The sequence below is a fragment of the Amia ocellicauda genome, chromosome 4 (assembly GCF_036373705.1).
Source record: "Amia ocellicauda isolate fAmiCal2 chromosome 4, fAmiCal2.hap1, whole genome shotgun sequence".
Lineage (NCBI taxonomy): Eukaryota > Metazoa > Chordata > Actinopteri > Amiiformes > Amiidae > Amia > Amia ocellicauda.
This window is the reverse complement of record NC_089853.1, coordinates 38146198-38164141: the sequence shown is the minus strand read 5'-3', so window position 1 is coordinate 38164141 and position 17944 is coordinate 38146198. Positions and strand designations below refer to the sequence as shown.

General features: G+C 47.3%; 1 protein-coding gene across 2 annotated transcripts in view; it reads left to right on the top strand.

The window, feature by feature from the left end:
• Positions 1-17944, top strand: part of ripor3 (RIPOR family member 3) — a 35701-nt gene that overhangs the window by 8205 nt on the left and 9552 nt on the right. Inside the window, exons 2-14 of one of the 2 annotated variants that reach the window (XM_066702078.1) lie at positions 9639-9749; positions 10822-10974; positions 11951-12029; positions 12297-12320; positions 13005-13058; positions 13387-13536; positions 14065-14128; positions 14496-14539; positions 14850-14975; positions 15131-15276; positions 16278-16410; positions 16532-17134; positions 17530-17666. In XM_066702078.1, the coding sequence (XP_066558175.1) occupies positions 9649-9749; positions 10822-10974; positions 11951-12029; positions 12297-12320; positions 13005-13058; positions 13387-13536; positions 14065-14128; positions 14496-14539; positions 14850-14975; positions 15131-15276; positions 16278-16410; positions 16532-17134; positions 17530-17666 (1814 nt within the window). In that variant the 5' untranslated portion in view covers positions 9639-9648. Of the gene's footprint in view, positions 1-9595; positions 9750-10821; positions 10975-11950; positions 12030-12296; positions 12321-13004; positions 13059-13386; positions 13537-14064; positions 14129-14495; positions 14540-14849; positions 14976-15130; positions 15277-16277; positions 16411-16531; positions 17135-17529; positions 17667-17944 lie in introns of both variants that reach the window. The other variant, XM_066702079.1, reaches the window with a different exon arrangement.

The following is a 17944-nucleotide window of genomic DNA, read 5'->3' as shown; positions in this document are numbered from 1 at the left end:
TGGTTTTTGGGGAACATTCTGCTGGACAGGAGGAGAGGAGTGGTTCCAGTTTTCTCCAACACTGTCTAAAATCTCACGCCTTTCAGGCAACGATTCACGAGAGATTTAGAGACTACTAGGCGCCATGTCATTTTTCTGTACACCTACTATAATGTATAAATATATCTCCACATCGTACAGGCCCAGAGATTAAATATTCATTGTATTTACCTTTTCCTGCACCAGGATGGCTGCTCCCCTGAGAGCTGTTCATCACCTGGGGCTGAGAGACTGTGCTGGTGTCGGGGTCTCTGTCGGTGTGTGTGGGGGGGTGGGCGAGTGGAAGGAGGTGCAGGTTCTCCAGGGCTGTCTCCTACGTGGGGCGTGGGGGGTGCCACAGCAGTGCCCTTTGACCTTCCCCTGATTTACACTCCCTCCAGAGAGTCTTTGCACAAGTCTGGATGGGCGGTCGGTCACTGTGGAGGAGCTCTGAATGACTGTACATCAGACACTGGTGATGAACCCATCTCCCCCGCATTCTCTCTCCTCGCTGCCACGAACCGTGCAAACATGAGGAATTGATTTGGTACAAGAAGAGATTCCTGCTCTGCAGCCTGAATTGTCTCTGCAGGATTTTACCACTAAACCCTCCCTCCCAGTCCATCGTTGCACAGCTCTCCAGTCTCCCTGCACACACCTGCGCTAAACCATAATTAAATATCATGCAACACATCCCGACCTGATCCAGATCCTGCAGGTTTAATAGGTCTCTGTAATCCTCCTACTCCAGAAGACCAGAGAGATGGCGTCTGTGACCAGATGAGTGAATAATTAGCAGAGTTAATTGGGAAACAACTCCAGTTGGTACAGAAGCCAGTGGCACTGCACCCCCCGAGGAGCTCTTCATCATTGTGGCAATCTGTAATGTAGGATTAAGAATCGGTTTACACGTTAACTGCCTGATTTTCAAGAGTGGGGCAAAATAAGATTGATAATACCTCCATCGTTTCATTTAAAAAACCTCCTTCCAAAGGGTTTATAGACAATGAGACATGCATCCAGTCTGTGGCGTGCTGCACCTTTAAAATAAATAAATAAATAAATAAATAAATAATAATAATAATAAAAAAAAATATATATATATATATATATATATATGGCCTGATTCTGATATGTCTGTCTTGCCACCTTCTGGAAAATGGTTCTGTAAATGCCACTGGCTGACTGTGGAAAACGACATCTTTGCAAATTTGACAACACAAAACTCAACTAAACAAAACACAAGAGACAGGGAGGGAGAGAAAGCCTTCTGCTGCAGGGATGCGGCTTGCTGTTGGAATTCCTCTTTCCCCAGAGCAGCTCCCACCCTGCCCCCCTCCCCATCTGCTGAAGAGCTCTCCCGTGTCAGAGAGGCATGCTTCTGTCATCTCGCATGTCTGTCCATTGGCATGTAAACACAGAATGTGTGCTTTACATCGCAAGATTAATGCTTTCTTTCTTTCTCTCTCTCTCTCGCTCTCTCTCTCTCTCTCTCTCTCTCTAAGCAAAGCTAATCTCTTTTAAAGACCGAAAAGCAGAAACAGCACTGGAACACATGAACTTGGTTTCTTACATTAACTGGTTTGAAGTCCTGGCTGAGGACTCTGAAACAACACGTGTGGCACAGCCTGTCTCAGGGAGGCACCATAGCGTTCACCAGTATTTTAAAGTGAAGCGAGATCTGGAGCAGAGAAGTGGTTTGCAGCAGCTTGGCTCCTAGTTTAAATGTTATTTTTTCCCTTTCTTGCTCTTCGCAATGCTACAACCGTCCTGAGGGCTTGCTGCATCGTCGCTGGCAAAAAAGAGCGGGTCATAACTTTTGTGGTCCGTCATCCATGGCTCAGGTCCAGCGGCCCGCAGTGGTCCTCCAGCATCCAGAACGCTGGTGTGAAAGTTCAGACATGACTAACCCTCCCCAGAGACACTGATTTCACTGAAAACCAATACCGTTTACCACAAGATACTGCAGAAGTAGAAAGTGAATGAAAATAAACCCCCCAAAATGATATATTTACATTTGAATTTAAATGTTAATTAGTCCTTGTGTCTGGAGTGAAGAAATAAGGGCCTTTATTTAACACATGGAGAAAACAGGTCTTGTTTGGTGCAGCACAGCTCTGTGCATTAATGCCAAATGCTGCCGTTTAGTCACTATCGCACAGTGGGCACACATTCGCTAGCAATCTGCCTGTGGAGTTCCCAATTCAAACAAGGAGACAGCACATCTACAGAGCAAAATTGATAAACAAATCAATACATTGACAATATATATATATATTTTATTTAGGTAATTACCATTTGGAAAAGTTACACAATTAAAGCTTGCACAAGAACACTGCAAGGCATTATCTGACACACTGTGACAATGGTCATCTGAAAAATCTGTCTTTGAGGCCCAGAGGTGAGCAAAAATAAGCGCATCTGCATTTCAATTCATACTTATTATGGCCACATTCCTAGCAATAAGATCCACTCAGGCAAGGGGTATCATATTTTAGTAAACCTTGTGACTGGACTCATTAGGCTGATGTACACAAGAGCTGTGCTGCCAGTTGGCGCTGTGCTCTGCAGTGTTGTGGCAGTGCTTTGTCAGGACAGGCAAACGAGCACAGGAACCAGGGGAGATTGTGCCGCAGTTTCTTGTCCTCTTTATTCCAGCAACACTTGTTCCGGCAAATGAAAAATAATATTGAGACCATTATGCAAACTAAGAAACATGGAGCAAAAAAAAAGGCTGTGTGTGTTGTGTGGAGTACACAGAGCATAAAAATAATGTCTTCCCAGTGCCATGGTCATTCCTGCTGTGTGAGAGGCCTGGGACGCGAGGAGCGGTGCGCTGGCAGGGGTCTGTTGGGACTGGAGGTCATTGACACACGCAAAGCACTCCCAGATACTCTGACAAACACAAACACAGATCCTCACACCCGTACACGCGTGCTCTCATCTCTGGCCAGAGTGCATTCCTCAGTGTCTCTGCGAAGGGTCTGTCCTGGAGCTGCACTGTGGGAGAGCCTCCCCCCACCACCCCACCCAGCCGCCGGCCCCACTCAGTGCCTGCTCTGACTCTCTGGGAATTGCCGTGTCATACGCGCACTGTGGGGTAGCCTTATCATGCCTCGGCCCCTGTGGGACATGTCTAATGCTTCCTGCATGACAAGGAAAAAATGTCAGCTATTTTGAGAATCTGTTCCAAATTAAAACGTGTGGCGCAATTGTTCAAAGGGATGAAGGGAGGAACTGAGCAATGCAGACACACACACACACACACACACACAGATAGATCTGGATCAGCAGATACACACACACACACACACACACATACACAGATAGATCTGGAGCAGCAGAAACAGAGAGAGAGAGAGAGAGCGCACTCTGGAGCAGCATGCCCCAGGTCTGCTGTGTGTGATTAAACTAGTCAGTCCTCCGCAACCGCTCCTGTTGTGATCCAATCACTGGTGTCACTGCGAAGCCTGGATGGGTCACAGACCAGTGGCTGAGTTCTCCCCTGCAGACCCCTGTCATTTTGACCTTGAGCTCCCCAAATGCCCCACAGTAGATGTCCACTTTGTCTCTTCCCCTCTGTGTAAGAGCAGCCCTGTTGTGATCACCCTCCTCCTCTGTGCAGGCCTAGCGAGACACACAAGGCGCAGAGCTACCAAATACCACCCTGTTCATATGCCGTCACCGTCTGTCATTGTGGTTGTTTATGTGGGGATGCTTTTCGTTTTTCCTTGGTGTTGTCTTCCACACCACACAGAGTGCTGTATTATCTCCATGTCAAGCCTGCTCACTTTAATATGGCTGGACTCTGCATCTGTACACCCAGCTGTGTCTGAGTGTCACATCTGTGAGACAGTGAGCGTGTGAGGCACGGCTCCCACTGCAGCCAGCTGCCCACCATTCTCTCGATGAGGCGCGGTCAGGAGCCAGTGGTCTGAATTATTTTAGACGGGCGGGAAAACTATAACTTATTTTGGCTTCTGAGGAACTGTGATGGCTTTTGCTGCCTATTAGGAGCTACGCTTATCCGAATTAAGAGGAAATCAGGATAAGAATGATTTTCTGTTGCCAAACTGGGAACCCTCTCGAATTGTTTCCGATTTCTATTCCTCTCTTTCCCTCTCTCTCTCTATCCTCTTGCTTCTTTTCTCAGAGCCAAACTCAATTGTCTGTAAGCAGTTTTACTAAAGGAACACAGTCCCCAAGCTAATATTTGTGTTGGCAGTGGTGTTCGTGATTGTGCAGTCAAAACGAGACTCGGCAGTCCCACCAGTCATTGGGCTCCGTAAGAAGACAGATCTAACAGAGTGCAGAATTAGGAGCTGCAAAGTAATCATATGTACTGTTATTAGTGCTGCCTCACTCATCGTGTACATAAATGTACTCTGTGCATGTATGGTATCTCACTAAAAATGCATACATCGGGTTCAAAGGTTGTGAGCGATACATTCTCAGTACAGAACACCCTGTTTATTAAAACAATGCGCACTGTTCACAGGCACCGGCCTGCAATGCAAAACATGTGGATTTGTTCCCTTTGTCATCTTATTCCAATTAAAATCAAGTTTGTTTATTTGCTCAGTGTAGGGGAGGATTTCTCTGCAACTGTTGTTTACAGATTTCAGCTGATGTGCTTTCCAGTTTAAACAATCTGTGTGTTTCCCCCCCAACCCCGTCCACCATATCTGCATCTCATTAGCTCCGCACACTCACTGAAACAATCGCTTACACCATTTTACTGTATCTTTAATAAACTATTAAGTCTGGGGGGAAAAAAAAGCAAGGGACAAGTTCCATGGTAGAGAAAAGAAAGCAAGAGGAAGAAAGACAGAAAAAGGGAGAGGGAGAGAGAGAGAGAGAGAGAGAGAGAGAGAGAGAGAGAGAGAGAGAGAGCGAGAGAGAGAAAAGGTTAACAAAACCAAGACCTTCCTATGATTATGACAAATTGGCCCTGCAACATCATAAACGCTGTTTTTGCCAGAGGAATCTCAGCCATGCGACTGTGAAAAACCAACTGCGCTACATTAGAGGCTGGCCGGGCCAGGGCCCCCTGCAGTGGAGCGCGATTCCTTGTATGTTGTTTAATGTTGTGAGTGAATTGTGAAGGAATGACAACCCATAAGGTCTGAAGGCCTCTGGTAATGCTTTTCCTTGCCTGAGGTTGTTAAGTTGTGCAAGTAAATACTTACAGCGCTCACTCTTTCTGGACACCATGGCAAGCTTATGCCAGCCTCTCACCCATGGCCCTCTGGTGACATATTCCACTCCCTGGGCCCTGGGGACAGGAAGCACTAAATCTATTAGCATAGGCCGTAGTAATAATTTTGTTTAGTGGGGCAAAAAGTACATAAATACATAAATAAATAAGCACAATACATTATTTACATACACCGATCAGCCATAACATTATGACCACTGACAGGTGAAGTGAATAACACTGATAATCTTGTTATCATGGCACCTGTCAGTGGGTGGGATATATTAGGCAGCAAGTGAACATTTTGTCCTCAAAGTTGATGTGTTAGAAGCAGGAAAAATGGGCAGCGTAAGGATCTGAGTGACTTTGACAAGGGCCAAATTGTGAGGGCTAGACGACTGGGTCAGAGCATCTCCAAAACTGCAGCTCTTGTGGGGTGTTCTCGGTCTGCAGTGGTCAGTGCCTATCAAAAGTGGTCCAAGGAAGGAAAAGCGGTGAACCGGCGACAGGGTCATGGGCGGCCAAGGCTCATTGATGCACGTGGGGAGCGAAGGCTGGCCCGTGTGGTCCGATCCAACAGACGAGCTACTGTAGCTCAAATAGCTGAAAACGTGAATGCTGTTCTGATAGAAAGGTGTCGGAACACACAGTGCATCGCAGTTTGTTGCGTATGGGGCTGCGTAGCCGCAGACCAGTCAGGGTGCCCATGCTGACCCCTGTCCACTGCCGAAAGCACCTACAATGGGCACGTGAGCATCAGAACTGGACCACGGAGCAATGGAAGAAGGTGGCCTGGTCTAATGAATCACGAGTTCAAGGTGTTGACTTGGCCTCCAAATTCCCCAGATCTCAATCCAATCGAGCATCTGTGGGATGTGCTGGACAAACAAGTCCGATCCATGGAGGCCCCACCTCGCAACTTACAGGACTAAAAGGATCAGCTGCTAACGTCTTGGTGCCAGATACCACAGCACACCTTCAGAGGTCTAGTGGAGTCCATGCCTCGACAGGTCAGGGCTGTTTTGGTGGCAAAAGGGGGACGTACATAATATTAGGCAGGTGGTCATAATGTTATGGCTGATCGGTGTATATATGTATATACTGTATATGTGTGTGAGTGTCTGTGTCACACAAAACTCTAACAATGCTAAGCTAGAACCAACTTAAAGCTGTGATAATCATGACAAAACAGAGGGTGTAAATGTCTCCTAAACAGTGGCACAATGCACACGGTGATTGGAATTTTGTAAGGTTGGTAAAGTGTGACATCATCAGCCTCTCTATTTAGTTTACAAGCGTGTGAGTGTGCATGTGCCAGGGTTCAGAGACGCCAACAGCTCTGAGCTGGGACTACTGTGTCTCAGGAACAGACGATAAAATAAAAGACATTAATAATAATGAAAAACAAACAAACTAAAAAAACATGCAGCAAAGACTCTGTGAAATGTTTGTAGGAGAAAATGACCCACTTTCCTGCACCTACCACTAAAAACAGCATTCAACTCAGAGAACAGCAGGCCCTCACGAGGCAGAGCAGATCATGTTTTCTAATTACCTCTCATCACCGGGATGCGTATACTGGCCGTGTGCTCCACCAGGCCCTCCTCCACAGGGGCCTCTGACATGAGTTACAGCCCAGCTAGAGCAGCTGCTTCTGGGATCCTCATCAGATATCTCCCCTGGCTGGCTGGACAGGCTCCTCACACACCAGCTCCTCATCCTGAGAGAGGGGGGGCAGGAGAGTCTCTGAGAAGAAAGAAGCAAAGGGATACATTGAGGGACAGAGTGGGAGATAGAAAGTGAGGTAGAGGTGAGGGAGGAGAGAGTGAGGACAGAAAGAGAGAGACTCAGACTCCTTGGGGTTGTTCCACAGTTGCGTATGAAATATACAATTCTGAAGGAGAAAATCTATTTAAAAAACAGAACTGCATATCTGTCATTTTAATGACCCGGGTTGCTGATGTACATAACATATACACAGCACAGCGTGGGGTCAGCTATAAACACACTTTAGGCTGTTGTGTTGTTGGATGTGTCCTTGAGCATCATGCTGAGGTCCTCTCGCCTGCCTGTGAATCAGCAGGCTCCTCTAGGGCTGGGTGGTCCAGGATCAGCTCTAAACTCTGCAAAACCATTTGTCCTGCAGATCCAGCAACGTAGGGTCTAAAGCAGCGATTCCCAAACTTTTACATTTGGGTCACAGCTTGCGTCTCACACGTTCATATTTATAATACTATTTATATTTCTGAAAGCCCTAATGCTGAACGATGATGAATACATTTCACTGTACACTTTTATTTGGCCATTAACAGTGTTAATACCACAATATCTCTGTGCATAAACCTATTCTTAATCCATCTACGAACTCGAATTAATGAGCCTGATGCTGGAACAAAGCAATTGTATTCTGGGCTTTATGCTTGAGACCAGAGGTGTAGTTGAAAAAATGTACTGCAGCAGTCCTAATGAGATCAATCACCGTAGTTAAAGAAGATACAGTACAGCGCTCTTTCCATTTCATACGATTGTATCAGGTATTTAAAAAAAACATAAATATACAGAACGAGAGACTTTCTGACGTCAGCCAGCGTCGTCGTCTCTCCGCTGACGTCGAACTACGGAAGCGCTCGATTTTAATGTGTGTTTTTGTTGTTGTTTTTGACGCCATTATCGAAATATTGCAGCAGACATTCCTGGAGAGACAATCTACTTATTCTGGTTCCGAATAACCCAGGAACCGAGAACCCATTTCCGCTCTAGTAAGTCGTGAGTGTGGAGATCAGAAGTGTTTAACTCTTAAACAGGTATTTCTAGAGATCACAAGCTGACAAAGGTTTTTTAAGGTAACTGCGGATGTTATGAGCTGTGGTTCGCCGGTTCGGTCCCGGCTCAGGTAATATGCGCCGCCCGGGCCCGTCCCTAGCGGGCATCCGCTGCCGGACACCTCGGCGCCCGCAGTTGCGCCTCTCTCTCCTCCGCAGGCCTCTGGTGCGGGACGCGCCGTCATGCATTAGCCCAGCGATGAAAACTTAAGGGAGTAAATGGTGATGCACATCTATAAAACACAATTAAAATGCCCGCCATGGTGAAGTCGTGCGAGGCACACAGGCTGTTTCTCGGTTGGTAGCGGTATCTGGGGAAAGTGCATCAGCTCCCGCACACGCTTCGTATCCACGTCGGTGGTGTTTGACCTTTTCTTACCAGCTTTTCTGTTTCTTTTACTGACACCCATGCTGGTCTTAAACTGGTTGATAGAATATGTTACATTTTCTAAATACTGTCAGGTTTTTCTTTTTTAAACTAAGGTTAAAATATATTTATTTGTGCGTATTAATGACCTGTATAATACAATTGTGAAAGTATTACATTTTATGTATTTAATTGTAGCTCTATAACTGGATTTTGTTTCAGTTATAAGTCCAAATGATAAAACTATAATATTTTAATAATAAGTCATTTGAAATACTTTTATATTAGGTTTTTTCTGAACAACATAATTTGTGTATTTGTTTTATTTTTATTTTTTTTGTAATGATTGCATTACCAAATAAATAATTATACACACTATATTATGTACATGCAGTTAATTATTATAGTTTTTATTTTTTTATTACATTTCAGGCTGGTTACAAGCTATCCCAGGAGAGCCATTCCAGGCATTTTGTAAGGTTTGCAAAGTTTAAAAAATACCTACTTGACCATGAAATGATTAAAAAGCATCCGTCACCACTGACGACTCATCAGAAAAGTCTTATGAGAGATTCTCACATTCATGACTAAGTTTTAGTTTTTTTCCTAATTAATGTTTTTATGTATTTGCCAAACTGTGTATACAACAAGAGTAAGAGCTGTTTTCAGTTTGAAACCCCTTCTTATGGACATTTAAAACATTTCATATTTACTTTACACATTGCTTGTGTTTTTAGAGCCAAGCACAGTATTCTGCTCGTTTGCATATTATTGCATATGAATGCTCATCACCAGTAATTTCCCATAATTTCATGTCAATATTGTAAAAATAGAAAGCTGCAGGGTTTAGGGCCAAATCTAGAGGTTTTTCCTAATGTCTACTGCTGTTTTTTGTTTTTAAGGATCTGGCAACACTGGTCATGACCATACTGTGTTTTTAATATATGTAAGTGTGGAAAAAGTAGTTTCACAGAGATGGGTCGATGCAAAGGCAATCAGTTTATCCAATGTGATTTCAGCGGAGCGGCAATGAACGGTTGTCGTATTCCCTCATGGATTTTGTGTGTCTCATCTTGACTTTTTCCCCCTAACCACAGGTCTAAAGGTTATTTTTCTCCTGCTGCTGTCCTGCCCACTCTGGTACCTACCCTCGCTGCCTGCTCCCCCCTGACCTCTTGGCATTTCCCACAGGGCCTGGCCACTGCTCTGATCGTCGTTGTCATTGTTGTTCCAGCGTTGGCGTGATGTCGGTGAAGCTACGCTTTGAATGCCCAGCAGAGGGTGGCACGGTCACACGGAGTCGCTCTTTTGCGGGGTTCTCCGTCCCTCAGAGCCGTCGGGCACGGTAAGGATACATCCCCAACACCAGCTCCTGCCCTGGAACCCTGTCCCACTAGTCATTCACACACATACACACACAAACAACAGCAGCCGGGAGAGGCAAGGTCAAGTCACAGGGAGGGAATGAGCCAGTGAGAAACCCCCCCACACTGCAGCAAAGTCTCTGCTCCAGCCTAAGAATAGATGGGCCCTGAATAAACAGTCCTGTGCCTTTGATCTCTGAAGATGGTCAGCAGACAATAGTGATCTATAACCCAGTAATCACCCCCTGCTGCCCCAGCATGCATTATGGGTCGTGGAGAGGAACAGGTTGATGCTGGAGCCGGCGCTCTTCGTCCTCTGTCCTCACACAGTGGTGAGCTCGCACTTTCCGACTTCCACCTTAAACGCTAAGGAGGACAGACTTAATTATAGTCCGTCGGGCCGGACCCTGGCAGTCGGGCTCCGGAGACGACTAAAGCCCACAAACAGAGCAGAAGTCCAGATGACAGGCTGTAATGCTTACACAGAGGCAGAGTGGATGCAGTCTGCCATCATCAGCCGTCTAACGGGTTATTAATGGCAAGAGAAGCTCTACAGCGCAGCCATTGTGGAGAGTATTTAAGGCAACACTAAGATCATTTCATTTAGATTATAGGCCTGGCGAGGGCTGAATCATATCGGCTACAAACAAGATAATCATGTGGTGTCTGTGCCTACGCGGTGACACTCAGGAACTGCTAAGTCTGAAATGGCGATGGGGGGAGGGGGGGGGTGATCTAGAGACTAAAGTGCTGCCCAGGCTGTGTGACGTGGAGCTGCCCTGTGGAAATCACTGCTCTCTGAATCCCTGGTCCCTGATGGGGCAGTAGCTCAGCATGGAGGGAACGCACCCCGAACTGCAGAAAAACACCTTAACGTCTCTCGGGTGCTACTGCTTATGTGTGTGTGTGTGTGTGGGTGTGTGTGGGTGTGTGTGGGTGTGCCTCTCAGGTGTTTGTGTGTTTTTGAGTCTTCTGTCTGGCTCTGACTCTCTTTCTCACTCTCACACAGTTATGAATCTCTCTCTCTCTCTCTCTCGCTCTCTCTTTGTGCAGGATCTCCTCTGTTCGCAGCTCGATGAGGTCCAGAGGCTCACCTGGGAAATCCCCCAGAATACAGTCCTCTTCCAGCCGGGGGGCGCTGAACTTGGAGGGGGCTCAGCCGGAGCAGGTGGAGCAGGTGTTCCAGGTGCTGAGGAGGGGGCTGACGTGAGTCTTCAGCCATCTCACTCTCACAGAGCCTTGTTACTGCTGCCGCACCGCACAACACACAACACGCAACATGCAACACATAACATGCTACACTCAGCCTGCAACTCACACCACACACAGATGACCTCCGCAATCCGCAAGAGAGAGGCCTCCATCCTGGGCTTGTTTTTGTTCTACGGTGTCAGCATCCTGTCATCAGCTGACCCGCGGGAAAGTTATTATTTTGGGGAATCTGAGACGGCTGTGACGAGCCAGGCGCAGACCTGTGTGTTTAAACAGATATCAAAGCCTGTTTAACAGTTTGTACACGCACCGCACCACGCTGACCCTCCCGTCGTTGCGATAACACGACACCAAAGTCTCACATGAAAGGGCTCCCAGGGAGTTCTTTGTGTTGTAAGCTAACACGGCTGTATAAATTCAAGCAGCTATGCAAATATACAGTAAAATTCTCATCCAGAGCAACAGATGAGAAGAGATTGTACACAAAGGCAGACTCGGGGTTCTGTAATTCACATGACACAATTCCAAACATGTAGAAGTGCTCTGTGTATTTACCTATTGGTCTAAAAGCTGCAGGACTTTTACTGCCTACTGGAGAAACATGAAGCAATATCCTTGAAGGAGTACCCTAAGAATTTGGCCATTTTTAAAAAACATTTAATCTTTTCCTCAAGTAATTCCCTAGATTCATGTAACTTTTTTTTTTTTTTGGTACAATTCTATGATGAATCTGGAAGTCATAGAAGACAAAAAAAAAAATTGAACCAACTCCCCCATCGGAGCTTTGTATTCACATCGTATAACTGCCTCCCACCCCCCGCAGCTCCATCATTTGTTTGTGTGTGTGCCTGTTGTATTCCTCTGCTTGTAAGGACATTTTGACAGACTACACACCTGGTGAAATCTGCCCCTCCATCTCTCTTTGTATGATTGGTGTCTGTGTGTCTAACACACCACTGTGTTACTGCAGGGAGTATCTGCTCGGACACCAGGCAGAGATGGACTTCTTGACGGCACAGCAGAAGGACAGCAAGAGGAACTCCAGACTGGTAACTCCAACACAACAGCCCTGTAACACAGGGGGGAGCCCATACACTCACACTCGCACCCTCTCACATTCACACACTCATCCTCTCACATTCACACATACTACACAACATCCCATGCACTGACCTGCAGAAATGAAAGCCTTGTGGATATAAGGGGGCAGAACGCGCCCCACGGTCAGCCGCAGATTAGAGTGACAGTGTGTTCCTTGGTTGCTTTGACTGATGTGTTTGTTTTCCTATGTCTAATTGCTATTTCTCTGATTGCAGGCCTTCCACTATGACCTAGAAAAGGTATGATTCTGATGCCTTGTCATTCGTTGGTTTGCTATTTGGTTTGTTTATCATGCCTTCTTTCTTGGAAAAGTATGAGGGATAGAGTTCTGCTTGTTCCAGCATTGTTCTCCTTAGAGGTTAAGCACACATTCCTGTGCAATGCACAATACAGCAAAATACACAATATAGTGCACCAGTGATGCTGGATTTATGAAATAATTATTGTTATACATATATATGCGCCAGTTCAGTTAGATCAAGTTAAATACTATTTCAATACGGTAATTCAATTTATTCCATAATAATGCTAACTGTCATCATCTTTAACAGTGCTGCAGTAATCTGATATTTATGGCCAAAATCTCTCCTGATTCATTGAGAGATGGGAATCCAACCATGAAGAGTCCTTAATTAAAAGTAAATGAGTACCTGTTCTCCATGGGATGACATTAACATAACATTCTGATAGATAGATAGATAAATGAATGCTTTGCTGCTGTCTTTGGTGCTCAGCTTCTGGGAAAGACCTGTCTCCCGTCACACTCACTGAGGCAACAGGGAGCATGGATCTTTCTCCCACTTCCTTCTAGTTGAGTTACAATCCTGTAGCAAGTCCCTGACACTGAAGGTTATGCTCCTCTGTTGTTGTGAGGCGTTGTTCTGGCCGAGTATGTAAGACACACTTGTGCTTGTTGACCACAGGAGATCCGCGCCCTGGAGAGGTACCTCCGGAGACTTGAGTTCCACATCAGTAAGGTACCTGTCAAGAGTGTTTCTCCTGATGCTTTACATGTCACTACTTCACTGAGGCAGTAGTCTGCTGGCCAGGGCTGAGTCACATGTGCAAACACTGCTGTGGGTTTTAAACACTGGTGAGAAAACTAAGCCTCTTCACTAAGTGTCCAACTGTACTTAGACACTGACCAGCCTGCAGCAGATTGCCCAGAGGCTCCTGCACTCTGTGAAACATCTGCTGCGTTTGAGGGTCCAGGTGAGGGTCCTGGGTACAGGAGGCATTGGAGTCATATTTAGGATTAGGGCTACAGTTTGCCTGCTGATGGATCAAAGGTCCTGTGTGTTGCAGGTAGAGGAGCTGTGCGAGGCGTACTGCATCCAGTGGCGGCTGTGGACGGGTGCTGGCAACATGAAGAGAGCCTTTGCCCTGTCGCCCAACTCCAGGGCTGCCCGGGAGAGCCTGCAGCAACTGAGCCGCTGCCAGCGCCAGAGTGTGGAGGTACGGCTGCTCGCCTCTGCAGGCCCAGCCCCCGGCCGGCTATATCATGGCAGCTGAAGTATTGAATACTTTCAGTATCACCTACGTTCAGCAGGGTTTCTCCTGTATTAGTGAGTTATTCTGTGTTGTGTGTAATTGACTTCAACGTGTTGAAGTTTTTGTGCTCAACAACCTTAAACTCAAAGAATGCCTAAGAGGAAAAAAGAGAGGCAACCGAGGCTAAAACTCCAGGGAACTGGTCCTGCAGGGCTACCATACTTCAGGTATTTTAGGCTTCTGGAAGGTCAGTGGTTTCCTGTCTGGGTCCGACTAGGATTTTCAGGATTTTGGGCATTCTCACTAATTCAGCAAATAAGAGTCAATAAGAGAGGCTGGATCTGGGCTGCAGACCCCCCAGGGTGGAAGTCAGCTGGGGCAAATGGACGCCCCTCCCTGGGCAGGCTGGCAGCAACCTTCACAGATCCAGATGCAGGTGACGTCCATGAGTTTTCTTTAATGCCTATTCTCTGAATGATCTGTTTCTCCCAGGACATGTGTCTGATGGAAGGGGAGCTGGAGACTCTCCTTGGGGAGCTGCACATCCGGATGAAAGGTACAGCTGACCAACCAGAGCACCAACGCCGCTGCCACGCATTGCAGCGTGCGGCTTATTAGATGGATTCTAGACAGAGATGCAGCTCTGACACTGTTGGTCGGGGCTCCACATCTCTCCGGGGGACACAGTTATAGAAGATGACAGAAGCTGCTCGCGTTCAAAGTCTCGATCTATCATTTTCAAAACGTTATGAATGAAAAGCCAGTTTTCCTTCTTCCGGCTATCTTAATGGAACATAATTTAATGTAATGCGTTTTAACTTAATCAAATTGCATTTTATTTAACTTAACTGAATCGTTAATTTCTGGAGTGGAGACAACCTCCCACATCATCCCTCTCTCTCTCTCCCTCTGTCTGTTCACAGGGCTCATTGGTTTCGCTCGCCTCTGTCCAGGGGACCAGTATGAGGTGGGTGGACGTTCCTTTCTCACCAGTTAATGTGCTGATTAATGTCTCCTATCCCTGCCTGTCTGAGCCCTGTCCCACAAAGAGCAGCTGTACATTAGGCGGAGGCAGGGGTCACAGTCCTCCCTGGGGCCAAATGTTCCTGGGGATACTGAGGTCCACTTCCATGTGCATCAGAGCCATGGTAGATCCTATTCCTCACAGTCCAACACTGTGCATGTTGAATTCCCAGTGTGCAGTACTCCGCTTGGTTTGACGTCAAGTGTCGCTGGGGTAGAGGTGACGGGAGGAGTCTCTGTCTTCTGCCCCCCAGGTGCAGATCAGGCTGGGCAGGCAGAGGTGGAAGATAAAAGGGAAGATTCAGTCGGACGACCAGCAGTCCTGGGATGAAGAAGAGATGGTGTTCCTGCCTCAAATACAGGAGAACTTTGAGATTAAGGTGGGTGAGTGAGTGAGTGCCTGAGTGAGTGAGGGGGTGGATGAGTGAGTGAGCAAGCGAGAGTGTGCTGTGCACAAGCATAGCTGTCAACTCTCCTATATGTCTCTTCACTGTGCCCACCAAGCCAACTGACCTGTGACTCCTGTGTGTCCCAGGTAATGGAGGTGCGGGGGCTGAGCTCGGTGCTGGTGGGCGTCGTGACCTGTGAGAGTGCGGACTTCTTCCAGGCCAGGCCACAGACCATGGTTGTGGACATTACCGAGCTGGGCACCATCAAGCTGCAGCTGGAGCTCCTGTGGGAGTGAGTGTGATGCCCATTCACTGCCTCCACACCCTGCAGCCCACAGCTGATTCCACTGCCTGCACACACCACAGCTTAAAACAAGTTTGCAAAGCAGTGATCGCAGGACATATCATATAAATTATAAAGATTAAGGCATAAAGGTTAAAAGCATTAAGGACTTACTGTGTCACCCCTTAATAGAGTGTACTTTAAAACAACTAAAACAATAACAGTAAGTTTAGAAACAAAATATATATTTAATTAAAACGAGAAAACAGAGAAAATAAAGCAGTAAGCATTTATTTTTGTAAGTTCAGTGTAAAGTTTGACTGACCTATATATTTGTTGGAGGCGGCGTCTCTGCATGTGTTCCTCTCTGGGGTTCAGTATCGCGGCTCACAGCCCAGCCAGGGACTCTCTCTCCCTGAGACTGCTTTCCACACAGCTGACCCACCCACATGCAGTCTCACACTTTCACACACAGATGCACTTGCTCACGTGTGCACACAGGCATTCACATACAAATTACACACCAGCACTTACAAACATAGACATTTATGTTTTCATTATTGCCCTTTAACTGCACATCTGTCTTTTAGATAAAAATACATCTAAAATACTGTTTTTAATGGAGAAGTATTTTACATTACAAGGATAAAAACATACAAAATTGTAATACTTGTGATTAAATATTTTAAAATCAATTCTAAAAACACTTAAAACTTTTAAAAATCTTAAGTGAAACCCCAAACCAAAAAACAGTGTTTTAAACAATATACTTTAAACATTCAAATCAATTGTGTTAAAAGGGCAAACTGCCAAATAAAAGAAAATTCAAAAAAATTCAAAATTCAAAATAGTCAAATGCATTAAATTAACAGTACATCTAAAAGGATGTAAGTGTGCGCCTGGGATTGACTGTTTGCACAGGAGCCTGCGGCCCGTAGACCCTGCAGCAGCTCAGACTGTCACTCCCTGTCAGTGCAGCACCTCTGACCCCTTCTCTGCTCCCTTCACAGCCCATTCGACAATGGGGGGGAGATGAGGCCGGTGACAGGCTCTGTCAGCAAGTTGTCCGCCCCGAGCCGGAAGGGGTCCCTGTACAACTGGACCCCACCCAGCACCCCCAGCTTCACGGAGAAGTACTTCATGGTGAGTGGCCCCGCCCCGTCTGCAGCCTATATGTAGATCATGGATGAAGGCATTATTTAAATTACTTAGTTGTAGTAGTGATGATGATGGAGTGACATCCCTGATGTGTTTCTCTGTGCAGCCGGTGGTCCAGCGCTTCCACCCCCCGGAGCACTCTCTCCACCTGGCCTCTCGGGAGTCCAGAGAGGTGTCTCTGCTCAGCTACCTGACGGACACCTCGCACAGCTCCCTGTCCCCGCCGTTCCGGGAGGACGAGACGCCCAGCGCCAAGGACAGAGCGGGGAGCTGGCCTGCAGGCCCGGGGGAGCAGGAGGGGGACGCGTGTCTCCCTGAGGACGGGACCAGCAGGGCTGCAGGCTGGACCCCAGGGCAGGAGGCCAAGGAGGGTAGCAGCGCTGCAAGCTCCCCTCTGCCAGTGCAACGCTACAGCACCCCCGACATCCTGAAGCAGAATGGGGGCACGCCACCAGCACCCAGGGACACCGACGGGGAGGGCCCGGACGCAGACGCCAGCGACAGGCTCTCGTTCACAGGGCGCCCGGACCGCCCCGAGCAGACGGCGGCCCCCAGCGCAGGCGCGGACAGGAGGCAGCAGAGAAACATGGCACTGCGGATCGGGCAGCTGCTGGGAGAGCTGGGCACCTGCGTGCACAGCCAGGCCCGTGGAGAGAAGGAGCTGAGGAGGCTGGAGACACAGATCCTGAACTTCAGAGACATCTTGAAGGTGAGGGCATTGTGGTTTTTCGTGTTCTTGGTTACGTCTTATACAGCATCTCTGGGACAAACTGATTCTCACTATTGTCTGTCTGTTGCTGGTTAAACACAGCCTCTCTTTTTCCCCCGGTGAGAGCACAAACAAATAACTAAATAAACACAGTCCAATCCAATTCTGAGTCATTAGGAAGGCAGCATCTGTATTGCAGGCGTGTCAGCATGTAATCTGCATTCAGAACGGATTCTCACACGGACTCAGTTCGATGTCTGGGGACGCGTCTGGGGGACCCTGCCACAATAGGAGCGGATAATAACCAATGCACCCCCCCACCCCGAGGTCTCAGCTCCCAGTTAGCGACCAGTAAGTAGGTCTCATCCATCACTGTGTGTCCTTTCCCATCCCAGAATGACCTCTACCTACACAAGACCTGCTCCACCGAGACCCTGGCTGTGGAGGAAGTGCTGGGCAGCTTCGACTTCCTGTCCACGGACTTCAGCGCCGATGAGCTGTCGTGTCTAGGCAGCATGAGGAGGGACATGGGGTACGAACACGGGCTGCAGGCATGCTGGCCGCACAGGCGGACCTCGTCCACTGGGAGGGGAACTGTGTCAGGATGTGGAGAAGCAGCTGGGGTCATAGACGACACTAGTGCCAAACAGGCATCTCACGATCTTTAGGACAGTCCAGCTTGGAACATTTTCGGTCATTTAGACTATGAAATCAAATTAATTTATAATAAAAGTGTTGATAATGATAAAAAATAGGATACATAAAGCAGACTGGACCATCAGAGTTCAAGGGTTTGAGGAAGGGTGGGGG